General features: G+C 40.3%; 1 protein-coding gene across 1 annotated transcript in view; it reads right to left on the bottom strand.

Annotated features, from left to right (window-relative positions):
* Window positions 1-13,780, bottom strand: part of POLD3 (DNA polymerase delta 3, accessory subunit) — a 55,043-nt gene that overhangs the window by 36,069 nt on the left and 5,194 nt on the right. The window contains exon 3 of the mRNA XM_049652270.1: window positions 7,134-7,236. Within this exon, the coding sequence (XP_049508227.1) occupies window positions 7,134-7,236 (103 nt within the window). The remainder of the gene's footprint in view (window positions 1-7,133; window positions 7,237-13,780) is intronic.

Genomic DNA, 13,780 nt, shown 5'->3' with positions numbered 1-13,780 from the left:
ATACCAGGCAGGCTCCACATTGTCAACACGGAGCCAGAAGTGGGGCTTGAACCCACAAACCATGAGATCAAGACCTGAGCCAAAATCAAGAGTCGGATGCTTAACTGATTGAGCCATCGAGGCGGCCCTAAAAAAAATCTTTTAGAGCAAATTAAAAAAGCAATTGGTAGTAACCTAACATTTGTTCAGAAGAATAAGTGGTTGATAAAGTTTCCTTACTTTATGGAAAAGAAACAAAAAAATTCCTTGTTATTTGGGGAAAGTATCTTATAAGGGGCTTTTGCATAGACTGATCCAAAAAAGAAAAAGCATCTTCAGCACTGTGGTATATGGCTTTGTGAGATATTATGTCTATAAAATTCCAAGGAAAAAAAAAACTGGATTTACAGATTAGTTGCAGGATGCAAATTCACTGCTACCTATACACTAAGACACTTATAAACTAGTCACATATGCTGTATTTATTTTGTCATTAAACATACCTTCAGTTTACTCAAATTTTCAATTTACTAAAAAAAGTATTAATTAGCACATAAGAAAGTTCATTTTCCTAAGACTGTTCTTTTGAAAATACATGTGCACTGAGGGATGATTTACATCAGAAACAGACAGAAGTTCTTGCAAAAACACCAAAGCTGAATATTCAACAGAAAATGTAAGTAAAGTCTTATGTTTTCAAATGTTATGGAGTTTAAAAATTTGTGCTTTAGGATCTACTTGCTAGTTTGCTTTGTAATCAAAATGTAAGATCTGCCTTGTAATTAATAAATTAATTACAAAAAGAAGAATAAAAGAAAACCCATGGCACAAGGAAACAGAAAGAGATCATGTATGCTAGAGGAAAATTCCCTTGATATATATAACAATCATAATTAGTAAACAGCTATAGCAATTAAAAGCATTTACATGACAGGCTGAAAAAGACCAAAAAATAACTGAGTTTGCTGACTGAGTTCTTTATTCCTAATCAAAGAAGTTGATACCTGCTAGCATTCACTGCCATAGTTATGGCCACTGTTATTTGGCAGGAAGAAACTCTACCGGTGAGTATAATCTGAGTTGCCATATTAAAATGAAAATGATTTGATCCCTTAGTGGGGTAACAAGGATGCTTACGTCCTGTGGGGCATATGAGAGCTAGAGGAGAAACGTGACTCTTGAATGGTGTATTTACTCTTAATGTATGTACTTGGTGCTAAATCAAATGAGACAAGTCCTTGTACAAGCTGTTACTAACTGCCTTTGAAAATGTAGCCCATTTTATTCCAGGCACTCAAAACACAAATGCCAGCAAGTGGTTCTTATGTATTTTGTGGAGGAAAAAAACTTACTTTCCTTTCTTCTGATTTTTAAAACTTCAATGTTGATCTTTCAAAATGGACCAAGGCTTTTAAGGATTATAGTAAACATTTCATTCTTCACAAAATTTTCTATAACGCCTTATTTGAATGTTAACATTATGTGCTTTCTAAAAATGTTGTGAACTCTTAAACTTATGAATTATCACTAGGTTATCAGGCATGCATTAGTATTAATGTATTAGAATAAAACTCCATTTTTTTTAAGTATATTTATTTTTGAGATAGAGACAGTACGAACCAGGGAGGGACAGAGACAGGGGAGAGAGAGAATCCCAAGCAGGCTTCATGATGTCAGCACAGAGCCTGATGTGGGGCTCAATCTCATGAACTGTGAGATCATGACCTGAGTCAAAATCAAGAGTTGGACGCTTAACCAACCGAGCCACCCAGGTGCCCCTTTGAATAAAACTAAATTTTAAAACAGTGAAAAATAAACACAAGAAAATGAACACAGCATCTCAAATAGTGTGAGTAAAAGAACCTCTTAGTAAGTTTTGTAAAGAGAATTAATATATAATCATATGGAACCAAATAAAAATTGGATCTGTCTCTCACAGATTAGAACAAATTCTAAACCAAGCAGAGATTTAAGTGTAAAGAATAAAACCATACATACACTAGTAGAAAATATGGGTGAATTCTTCTGTAAACAGATAAATTCTACTATAAAGTGATATGAGAATGAGGAAAAGTTTCCTAACTATAAACAATAAGAAGAATTTAAATAATCTATAAAAACTAACAAATGTACAATTTTTAGATGACAAAAATAAACTTTAAGCCAAAGTACAAAGAGAAATGATAAAGTGGGAAAAATACCTGCAACTCATATCACAAAGGGTTAATATATAGCTTCTAAAATAGAGGAAATAAACTCCTTTAGAAAAAATAGGCAAGAGGTATGAAGACAATTCATAGGAAAAGAAACACAAACGACCCCGAAACATATGACAACATGCATTATATAGAAAAGGGACTCTTATACATTACTGGTAGGAATGAAAAATGGAGAAGTATTTGGCAATTACCCAACAAAAGTACATATGCATCCTAACAATCCTAGGAAACGCAACCTTAAAAGTGGCAAAAATATTAAAAAAAAAAAAAATACAGGTTAACTATGGCACAATTTGTAAAGGCCATGTATTGTAAATAACTCCAAAAACTATCAATAAGGGACTGTTGAAAAACCTAAAGTATTATCAATGTAGCATCAGGTGGCTGTAATAAGGAATGAGGAATATTTTGGGGCGCCTGACAGGCTCAGTTGAAAGAGCATGTGACTCTGGGTCTCCAGGTCATGAGTTCAAATGTAAAATAGGGAGTATAGTATGAAAACTTTTATCTAAGAAAGGGAGTAATAAAGGGGCACCTAAGTGACTCAGTCAGTTGAGCATCCAACTCGATTTCAGCTCAGGCTGTGATTCCAAAGTTGTGGGATCAAGCTCCATGTCAGGCTCCGCACTGAACGTGGAGCCTGCTTAAGATTCTCTCTCCCTCTGCCCCTCTCCCCCACACTTGCACTCTCTCTCTTAAAAAAAAGGGAGGGAGGAGTAATAGAATATATATTTGCATATATTAAAAATAGGGGTGCCTGGGTGGCTCAGTCGGTTAAGTGTCTGACTTCGGCTCAGGTCATGATCTCGCGGTCTGCGAGTTCGAGCCCCATGTCGGGCTCTGGGCTGATGGCTCAGAAACTGGAGCCTGCTTCCGATTCTGTGCCTCCCTCTCTCTCTGCCCCTCCCCCGTTCATGCTCTGTCTCCCTCTGTCTCAAAAATAAATAAACGTTAAAAAAAATAAAAATAAAAATAAAAATATATACAACAACAACGGAATAGAAGCAGAATCTATTAAAATAATTACCTGTAAGGAAAAGTAGGGAACCTAAAAACTGAAAGTGGGAAAAAATTTGAATTTAACTAGATACTTAATTGGTGGCTTATCCACAGAGAGGAGTTATTGCAAGTGACTCTAAAACACAGGCTAGGGGCGCCTGGGTGGCGCAGTCGGTTAAGCGTCCGACTTCAGCCAGGTCACGATCTCGCGGTCCGTGAGTTCGAGCCCCGCGTCAGGCTCTGGGCTGATGGCTCGGAGCCTGGAGCCTGTTTCCGATTCTGTGTCTCCCTCTCTCTCTGCCCCTCCCCCGTTCATGCTCTGTCTCTCTCTGTCCCAAAAATAAATAAAAAACGTTGAAAAAAAAAATTTTAAAAATAAAACACAGGCTGATTGGGGTGTCTGGGTGGCTCAGCTGGTTAAGCATCTGACTCTTGAGTTTGGCTCAGGTCATAATCTCAGTTTGTGAGATCAAGCCCCACCTCGGGCTCTACACTAAAAGTGCAGAGCCTGCTTTGGATTCTCTCTCTCCACCCCTCCCCTGTTCACACACTCTCTCTCTCAAAACAAATAAGCTTTTAATAAAAATAAAAAATAAAAAAATAAAATACTAGCTGATTGTGCATCCCTAGTAAGATATATCCTACAGACAAAAGGAACTGCAAAGAAATCTTAACCTATTTTTGGTAATCATATTAAAGATAGTTTTGCTTTACTAAAGCAAATATTTTTCAGTATTTTAACATATTTATGAATGTTAGGAACTACCAAAACTCATATAACATAAGAGAAAAAAGCAGTATAAAATCAACTAAATTTTTTTTCAAAAGTGTAATTTTTATAAACTGGGTATATTAGTATGTTTCCATAATGCATTTTCTCCTTAAAAAAACAAAGGTCAGGGTGCCTGGGTGGCTCAGTTGGTTAAGTGTCCAACTTCGGCTCAGGTCATGATCTTGGGTTCGAGACGCATGTTGGGCTCTGTGCTGACAGCTCAGAGCCTGAAGCCTCCTTCGGATTCTGTGTCTCCCTCTCTCTGCCCCTCCCCAACTTGTTCTCTCGCTCACTCTCTCAAAAATAAACAAACATTTAAAAAAAAAAAAAAAAAGTCATTCCGAAAAATGTTAGGTTCTGTAAAACTGTACCAAAAAAATTATAGAGCTAATTAGAAAAGCAGCATTAGAAATTAACCACTCAAACTTATGCAACTTTCTAAGTAAGGCCCTACAAACAAAAATGGGTACCTTCAGGAGAAAATGTGGACGGCCTAGAGAGTTCAGTGTGGCTAAATGCTGCCTGAGGGGATACTGGCAGTTGAAATGCCAACTTGCTTATGCTAAACAATGCATACCAGGGTAGAGGTCTGATTCAGTGGGTTCCTCTTAGCAGTCCATCGCCTTAACCACTCGGCCACCTCGTCCCACTCAGTGGGTTCCTCTTAAGATGGACACAGGGGTGGGGTGCCTGGGTGGCTCAGTAGGTTAAGCATCTGACTTCAGCTCAGGTCATGATCTCACTCAAAATTTTATGAATATGTCAACATACATATTTTTCTTTCAGATTCTTAAAGGAATCAGTGATCAAAAAAAAAGAATAAAAACCACTGCTTTAAAGGAACACAAGGGGTGACTGAGTGGCACAGTCGGTTAAACATCCGACTTCAGCTCAGGTCATGATCTCATGGTCTGTGAGTTTGAGCCCTGCATTGGTGTCTGTGCTGACAGCTCAGAGGCTGGAGCCTGTTTCCGATTCTGTGTCTCCCTCTCTTTCTGCCCCTCCCCTGCTCACACTCTGTCTCTCTCTCTCACAAATAAACATTAAAATAGTAATAATAAAAAAAAAGGAACACAATTATTCTAAGGTAAAGAACTGGTAAGACTAGGGGCACCTGGGTGGCTCAGTCAGTTGAGTATCCGACTCTTTGGCTTACATCATGATCCCAGGGTCATGGGATCTAGCCCCATGTTGGGCTCCGTGCTGGGCATGGAGCCTGCTTAAGATTCTCTCTGCCCTTCTCCCCCGCTCATGCTCTCTAAAATAAATAAATAAATAAATAAATAAATAAAATTGACATGACTAGATTGAAGGCAACAACTAATTAAAGAAAAAGAGGGGGGCAGGGTGCCTGGGTGGCTCAGTCAGTTGAGTGTCTGACTTTGGCTCAGGTCATATTCTTGCAATTCATGGGTTCGAGCCCCACATCAGACTCTGTGCTGACACCTCAGAGGCTGGAGCCTGCTTCAGATTCTGTGTGCCCCTCCCCTGCTTGCACTCTGTCTCTGTCTCTCTCTCAAAAAATAAACATTTAAAAAAATAATAAATAAATAAAAGGGCTTTGCCTTATAGAAAAAACAAAAGAAAAGAAAGAGGGGGGGTTAGTTAAACCTAGAAACAAAAGGAAAGAAGACATTCAGATGCAAACTTGGGCAGTATTCACTCTAAAGCTATGTGTGGAAAGGATTCTGGTGGCAGGTTTATTTCTGAAAGCAAATAAATCAGGTCTGCTTAATTTTGTGTTTCTGATATATAATGGCATCTGATTCTGTTTACACTTATAAATACCTTGTTATCACCTGGCTTGCCAAATAGCTTACCAATGAGGAAAGAATATGCTGGTCACAGAATATAAGGATCTGATCCCACAGCAGTTGTTTCTCCTTATAAATTACTAGATTGCCAATCTAGTTTTAATGTTTGTTTATTTTTGACAGAGAGAGAGAGAGCGCGAGAGCGAGCGAGCGAGCATGAGTTGGGGAGAGGCAGAGAGAGAGGGAGACACAGAATTCGAAGCAGGCTCCAGGCTCCGAGCTGTCAGTACAGAGCCCAACACGGGGCTTGAACTCACAGACCGTGAGATCATGACCTGAGCCAAAGTCGGATGCTCAACCAACTGAGCCACCTAGGCGCCCCAAGTTTTAAATTTCACATGCTTGGGACTCTTGCTACAAGATGACCCCAGTCAATATATTGATAAATCAGGCTTTTCTGAGCGGAGGGCTCTAAGGGAAAGTCAAAAGAAAGAGAAAAACTCATACATTAGTGGATATCTGAGCAGGAAATCTAATCCTTGGGCTAAGTTCTATGGAGCTGATGGTGGTGGTGGTGGAAGCAAAAGAACTTTCAGATTAGAGATTTGGGGAAGTGAGAACAGAAAAGGTGTCCCTTACTTTTGGGAGGAAGACAGAGAGGAGAAATTATCAAAGTTCCCAAGGATCAGTCTAGTGAAGAAGAAGGAACGAGTTATCTCAGCAGAGCTTCTGATGCCCTCATCCAGGCATGACAGTAATAGAATGATCCTTGAGCCCTCAAGAGGGACAGGGAAGTAGCTAAGAGAAGTCAGCAGACCTGAAAAAGCTTTGTGCTCTGGATGATAAAAACACAGCAGTGACCTGTGCTGATGAATGACCAGATACCAGATGGGACTATAAATAGATACAGAAGAATAAAGGTGTTCCTGGCCTATGCTTCTGCACTGCATTAGCTCAGTCCCCTACTAACACCTCTGTCCCTCAGCCACTCAGACATAAGCCTACCAAGATGAAATTTTTCAAAATTTTAAATTGAAATCAAACTCAGTTTAAAAATAAATAAAATTGGACTTTCTGAACACCCAAGTTGTGGCTGGACATCTGAACAGGATGAAAATTAACCATCACTGTCCCCAGTATACTTTGAAGAGGAAGAAAAGAATAACAGAGCAGTCTTCTAATCTTGTTGCCTAGGAAAACTGAATAATCATGATACTCTCTCTGCATCACAGCCAAGATATTACCCAAACTTAGAGTTTTAGGTTTAGTCTAAAAATCCAAAATAATCAGCATCTTGAAGTTTCCCTTTAAAATTTCCTTAATACTGAATCCTGTTTTCCCTTGTGTTATGTTATGTAACATGGTTTATAACTCAAACATACTCCAGCTCATAAGATTCTGACAACTTACAGAATGTCCATTCTGAATGAGACTGCCAGACACTAAATAGGTGACATGCAGTTGGGCTCCTGAATTCTCCTTTCGCTTCCTTTCAACATAATCATACAGCATCCTGTTCCAAACAAAAGGCACCAGTCATTATTAAGTTTTTACCCCATCAACTCTTAATTCATGGCTTAAAATATATAAAATCTGACGGTCCATCAAATTTTTACAGAATATTTTGATCCATCCCATAGACAGAGAGTTAAAAAAAAATGGACTTTAAACAGGACATACAGGTTTGGGTCAACTTGTATGGAGTTGGCACAGTAACAACAACACACAGTGGATACAACAATGAATCAAGAAAAAGTTCAGTCACTAACTATCCTGGATAAGTTAATTTTTCTAGGCCTCTTAACCCTAAGATATAAAACGAGGGGAATCAGTGACTCTTAGCCTGGGATTCTTGTGGCCATCTCTAACCCTCCACTCCCTAAACTGAAAGCAAGATACACATGTGTTTTTGGAAGGAGACAGTTCAGGGTTAATAGATTCTCAAAGGAATTACTCTAAAACAGTAAGAACCACTATGTAGATGATCATAAGTGTCTCATTCTGAAATTCAAATTTTATGTTCGCTCAGACGCAATGCTGTTTCAGAACTGCAGAATGTAACAGCTTACTCACACTGCCCAGTATTCAGAATATTCATCAACCTGAAATTGCCACTCAACGTAGAAATAAAATCGCTTTTAATGTTTTTTAATTTTTTTAATGTTTATTTATTTTTTAGAGAGACACAGAGCATGAATGGGGGAGGGGAAGAGAGAAAGCGAGACACAGAATCCTAAGCAGGCTGCAGGCTCTGAGCTGTCAGCACAGAGACTGGTGCGGGGCTCAAACTCATGAACCATGAAATCATGACCTGAATTGAAGTCAGATGCTTAACAAACTGAGCCACCCAGACGCCCCAATGTTGCTTTTAGTAGTATCCCTAAACTAATTTTTATCTTTATGTCCCAGCAAGTATCTATCTGAAGTTGACTCCCCCTAACTTAGTTTAACAAAATAACTTAACAAAAACAACAATAGAGGCATAGCATTTGTGTCTTTTATTTTAAGAAACATTTACTGTGCCTCTGATATGTCACACTTCTGCCAAAGACAGCTAAATACTCAAAAATTCCAAGGGAAACTCAACCTATACTGTTGACCACTCTTCTTGAAGCATCTGCTCTCTTAGCTTCCATGATCCCATGTCCCATTGAGTCTCCTGCTACCCCTTTAACTGCCTCTGCCCCATTTCCTGCACAGACTTGACCACCTCCTCCTATTCCATGCTGCTGGAGTTCTGTTGTCAGCTATCTTTTCCCTCTAAAAATTAGAGTGACCAATGATCTGGGTGTGCCTGGATCTGAGGGGTTTCCTGAGACATGAACTTTTAGTGTTAAAACAGACAGACAGTCCTGGGCACACCAGGATGGTTGGTCACCTAACTACATATTCTCATTTTGGTCTATTTCATTCACCCCCATGGTTTCATTTATTCCTAACAACAACATCATCCACTCAAACCACCCAAACCAGAAATCTGGAATCATCATCCTTCACTTCTCCCGGTCTAGTGAGTTACCAGATCTCATTAGGTCTTCCTCCTAAGTAATTCTTGACTCCAGGCCCCAAATCTCTTAACTGGACTATTTCAAGTGTTAATTCTGCCCTGCTCCTTTCCCATTCATTATCCACAAGGCCACCATGGTGAAGCTTTAAAAATGCAAATCATCTGGTCAACAAAATTTTACTTTATGTTCTATTTCTAGAGTATAGAGCAGTGAACAGAGGAGTCCAAATCCCTACCCTTACGCTGTAGAAAAGAAAGACAAACAATAAACTAACAAGTAAATATATGTCAGGCAGTAGTGAATCTATGAAAGAAAAAAAATAAATAAAGGTAAGGAGAATATAACTAGCCTGAGAAGTTCTGTGATTTTATATAAGATGATTAGGGAAGACCTCATAGCAGAAACCTTCGTGAAAGTAAGGGAGCCACCAATGTGGATATCTTGGGGAAAAATGTTCCAGGCAGACAGACTAAAAATGTAAAGGCTCTGAGGCAAGAATATAAGTAAGCAAAGTTCAAGAACAGAAAAGAGGCAAGTGTGGAGGAAGAAGAGTGGTGCCAGACTTGCAGGGCTTTATGGCCCTACGTAGGACTTTAAGCACGGAAGTCATTAGAAGCTTTAGAACAGAACTAACAGGATCTCACCTTTTAGAAGGATTCCTCACTGCTGTGTGGAGAATATACTGTTGAGGGGAAAGGGAGGAAGCAGAGAGACTAGTGAGGAGGCTACTGCAGTAATCCCGGCTAGAGGTGATGGTGGGCTCAGACCAGGACATTAGCAATGGAGGTAGTGATTAATGGGTGAATTCTGGGTACATTTTAAAGGAAGAAACAACAGAATTTGCTGGTGGATTGACTGTGGGGTATGAGAGAAAGGAGTCAAAGATGATTGGACTAAGCAGCTCAAAGAATGAAGTTGTCATTCACTGAGATGGGGAAAAACAGGTGTTGGGGGAGAAATTAGGAGCTGGGTTTAGAGGCATGTTAAATCTGAAATGCCTATTAGTCAATAAGTGATGTTGAAAGGTAATTGGATACTCCTGTCCGAAATCTTACTCCTTGTTCCAAAGTTCTCAGTCTTTTCCTAGCCCCTAAGGATTGACTCCAACACTCTAGCAATGACAGGTAAGACCCTTCTTGTTCTGGCCCCTGTATCTCTCACCATTCTCCCACACTCACTATTTTCAACCTTAGGAAACATTCTGCAGTTCCCCCTTGCTCTTTGGTATGCCCTCCCTCTGCCTAGAATGCTCTTCTCAGACCTCATCTACCTAACTCCTCATCAAGACAGCAGCTCAGGGGCGCCTGGGTGGCTCAGTCGGTTGAGCGGCAGACTTCGGCTCAGGTCACGATCTCGCGGTCCGTGAGTTCGAGCCCCGCATCGGGCTGTGTTGACAGCTCGGAGCCTGGAGCCTGTTTCGGATTCTGTGTCTCCCTCTCTCTGACCCTCCCCCGTTCATGCTCTGTCTCTCTCTGTCTCAAAAATAAACGTTAAAAAAAAAAAAAATTAAAAAAAAAAAAAAAAGACAGCAGCTCAGTTATCATCTCCTGTATGAAGCCTTCCCTAATACCACCTAGGCTAGCAGGGTATCCCTGCCTTCTAAGTTCTAACAGAACCTATGCCATACCTATTAGAGCACTTATCACACTATATTCTAACTACTTCATTATATATCTGCCATCCCCACTAGACTATAAGCTCCCCGAGGACAAAAATGTGCCCTATTCAGGGGTGCCTGGGTGGCTCAGTCAGTCAAGTGTCTGACTCTTGATGTCGGCTCAGATCAAGATCTCACAGTTCGTGAAATCGAGCCCCAAGTTGGGCTCTGTGCTGACAGCATGGATTCTCTCCCCTTCTCTCTCTGCCTGTCTCCCACTCACACTGTCTCTGTCTCTCTCAAAATAAAAGAAATAAACTTTAAAAAAAATTAAAGAATAATTTCCAGGGGCACCTGGCTGGCTCAGTCACTAGAGCATGTGACTCTTGATCTTGGGGTTGTAAGTTTGAGCCCCAAGTTGGATATAGAGATTACTTAAAAATAAAATCTTTACAAATACAATTAATTTCTGCGTATCTTTTAAGTCTCTAAGATATGTTTATCTAACTGTATTACACCAAACATTTTACCTTTACTGACAAAATATGCAAAATATTCTTAAATATCAACGATACACTTCCCTACACATGATTAACTATACTTTCCCATTTTAATTTTCCCTAGAATGAATACAGTATATAGTCTATAATGCCTTCCCAAATCTATTTTAATTATTTTTTTTAAATTTAAAACCACTTTTTTCAATGTTTATTTTTGACAGAGACAGACAGAGCATGAGTGGGGGAGGAGCAGAGCGAGAGGGAGACACAGAATCCAAAGCAGGGTCCAGGCTCTGAGCTGTCAGCACAGAGCCCGATGCGGGGCTCGGACCCACGAACTGTGAGATCATGACCTGAGCTGAAGTTAGACACTTAACCGACTGAGCCACCCAGGTGCCCCTCAAACCTATTTTTATTCTTTACAGCACTTTTACAACTTGAAATTATCTTGTTGTTTTGGTTTTTTTTAATTTGAGAGACACAGAATCTTAAGCAGGTTCCATGCTCAGCACAGACACCAACATAGGGCTTGAATCCACAACCCTGAGCCAATCATGACTTGAGCTGAAATCAAGAATCAGATGCTCAACCGACTGAGCTACGCAGGTGTCCCTGAAAGTATCTTGTTTAAATCAATGATGAGAAAGAGCTAATCTGTTAGGTTTACGGTTTTATGACACAGCCTAAAATAATGCTAACAGTAAGAAATGAAAAAAATACTCCTTTAAGAAATCCGGGGCACCTGGGCAACTCAGTAGGTTAAGCATCCGACTTCAGCTCAGGTCATGATCTCAACAGTTCGTGGGTTCCAGGCCTGAGGTAGGCTCTGTGCTGACGGCTCCGAGCCTGGAGCCTGCGTTTCTGTGTCTTCCTCTCTCTCTGCCCCTCCCCCACTCGTGCTCTGTCTGAGATGAATAAACATCTAAAAAAATTTTTAACAAATCCAAGCAAATCAATAACATCCACGCCTAGTCACTGCCCTTAGTACCACAAATGATACTTTTTAAAAATATTTTATTCATTTTTGAGAGAGAGAGAGTGAGCACACACACCAAGCAGGGGAGCGGCAGATAGAGGGGGACCAGAGAGAGGATCCAAAGTGGGCTCTGAGCTGTCAGCAAAAAGCCCAATGCAGGGCTAGAACTCACAAACTGTGAGATCATGACCTGAGCGGCAGTCAGATGCTTAACCAACTGAGCCACACAGGGGCCCCTCGCCAATACTTAAAATGCTTCCCCTATAGATAAAATTTTAAAATATGACAGGACACTTAAGTCTCAATTTTTTCAACTGTTATAAGAGGTTGATAACACCCATCACATTGGACTGTGACAACATTATGTGAGATAAATGTATGTGAAAATATCTACCATAGTGCTTAATACTCACTCAACAAATATTTATTGGCACATATTATGAGCCAGACGCTGAAGAGATGATTGTGGCATCCTGTATTTTCCAAAGATGGCTACAACAACATCTCCCACCCCACATGTTCTTCTACACCCTCCCATAGAGAGGTGGAGTCCATCCCCATGCCTTGAATATGAGGGCTAGTGATTCATTTTAACCCAAAGAATAAAGCACACATGACACTGCCTGACTTCTGAGGTTAGTTGGAAAAGGCAATCAGCTTTTGCCTTGTGCTGGAACACTAGCTTTTGGAGTCCTGAGCTGCCATGTAAGAAGCCCAACCACCTGGGCATGCCTGGGTGGCTCAATCCGTTAAGTGCCTGACTTCAGCTCACATCATGATCTCATGGTTTGGGAGTTTGCGCCTAGCACCGGACTCTGTGCTGACAGCTCAGAGTCCGGAGCCTGCTTTGGATTCTGTGTCTCCTCTATCTCTGCTCCTTCCTTGCTCATTCTCTCTCTCCTCTCCCCCTCTCCCTGTCCCTGTCCCCCACTCCACTCCTTCCCTCTCTGTCTCTCAAAAATGAACATTAAAAAAATTTTTTTAATTAAAAAAAAAAAGAAGTCCAGCCACCTGGAGACACTATGCTCTGAGGAAGCCCAGCCCACATAGAAAGACACATGCAATGTCTGATCAACAGCCCCAGCTGAAGTCCCAGCAGATGGCCAACATCAACTGCCACACGTGCATAAAGATGCCCACACATGATAAGGCCCCCACCACTGAGGCTTCCAAGCTGAAACACCAAATGTGATGGAGCAGAGATAAACCATTCTGTGTCCTGCCCAAATTCTAAGCCAAAAGAATCTATGAACATAATAAAATGGTTGTTTCAAGCTGCTAAATTTTGGGATAATTTGTTATACAGCAATAGTAATTGGAAAAGTGATCAACGTGGTAAACAAGTTCTCTACCTTCATGGAGTTCATATGATAGTTGGGGCGAGCACCCTAGAAAATGTCAGATAGTAATAAGAATTGTAAAATTCTGGATCAACTGGACATTCACATGCAAACAAATGAAATTAGACCCTTTCCTTACACCATATACAAAATGATTCCTGGAAGAAAAAGTGCCTATTTACACATTTTAGTGCTTCATTTAAAATTAGCTTGAGCTGGGGCACCTGGGTGGCTCAGCTGGTTAAGCATTTGACTCTTGATTTTGGCTCAGGTCATGACCTCACAGTTCATGAGATCGAGCCCCACGTTGGGCTCCAAGCTGACAGCGTGGAGGCTGCTTGGGATTCTCTCTCTCAAAATAAATAAATAAACATTTTTAAAAAAAGGAATTTAAAATTAGCTTGAGCCAACACCTAATTTGAAAACTACAGTGTATTTGTATTATGAGGACTGAAGCATTTTTAATATGTTAACAAGCATATGTAGAAACCTTGAATATGTGATAATTATTGACGTAAGAGCTAAAATTACAAAACTCTTAGAATACAACATAGAAGTAAATCTTCATGACCTTGGGTTGGGCAAAAAGCACAAGCAATAAAAGATAAAAAAAAAAAAAAAAGGGGGTTTGGGGGG

Source organism: Panthera uncia, chromosome D1, assembly GCF_023721935.1.
Source record: "Panthera uncia isolate 11264 chromosome D1, Puncia_PCG_1.0, whole genome shotgun sequence".
Lineage (NCBI taxonomy): Eukaryota > Metazoa > Chordata > Mammalia > Carnivora > Felidae > Panthera > Panthera uncia.
The sequence above is the reverse complement of the archived record's forward strand: the minus strand, read 5'-3'. Positions and strand labels throughout refer to the sequence as shown.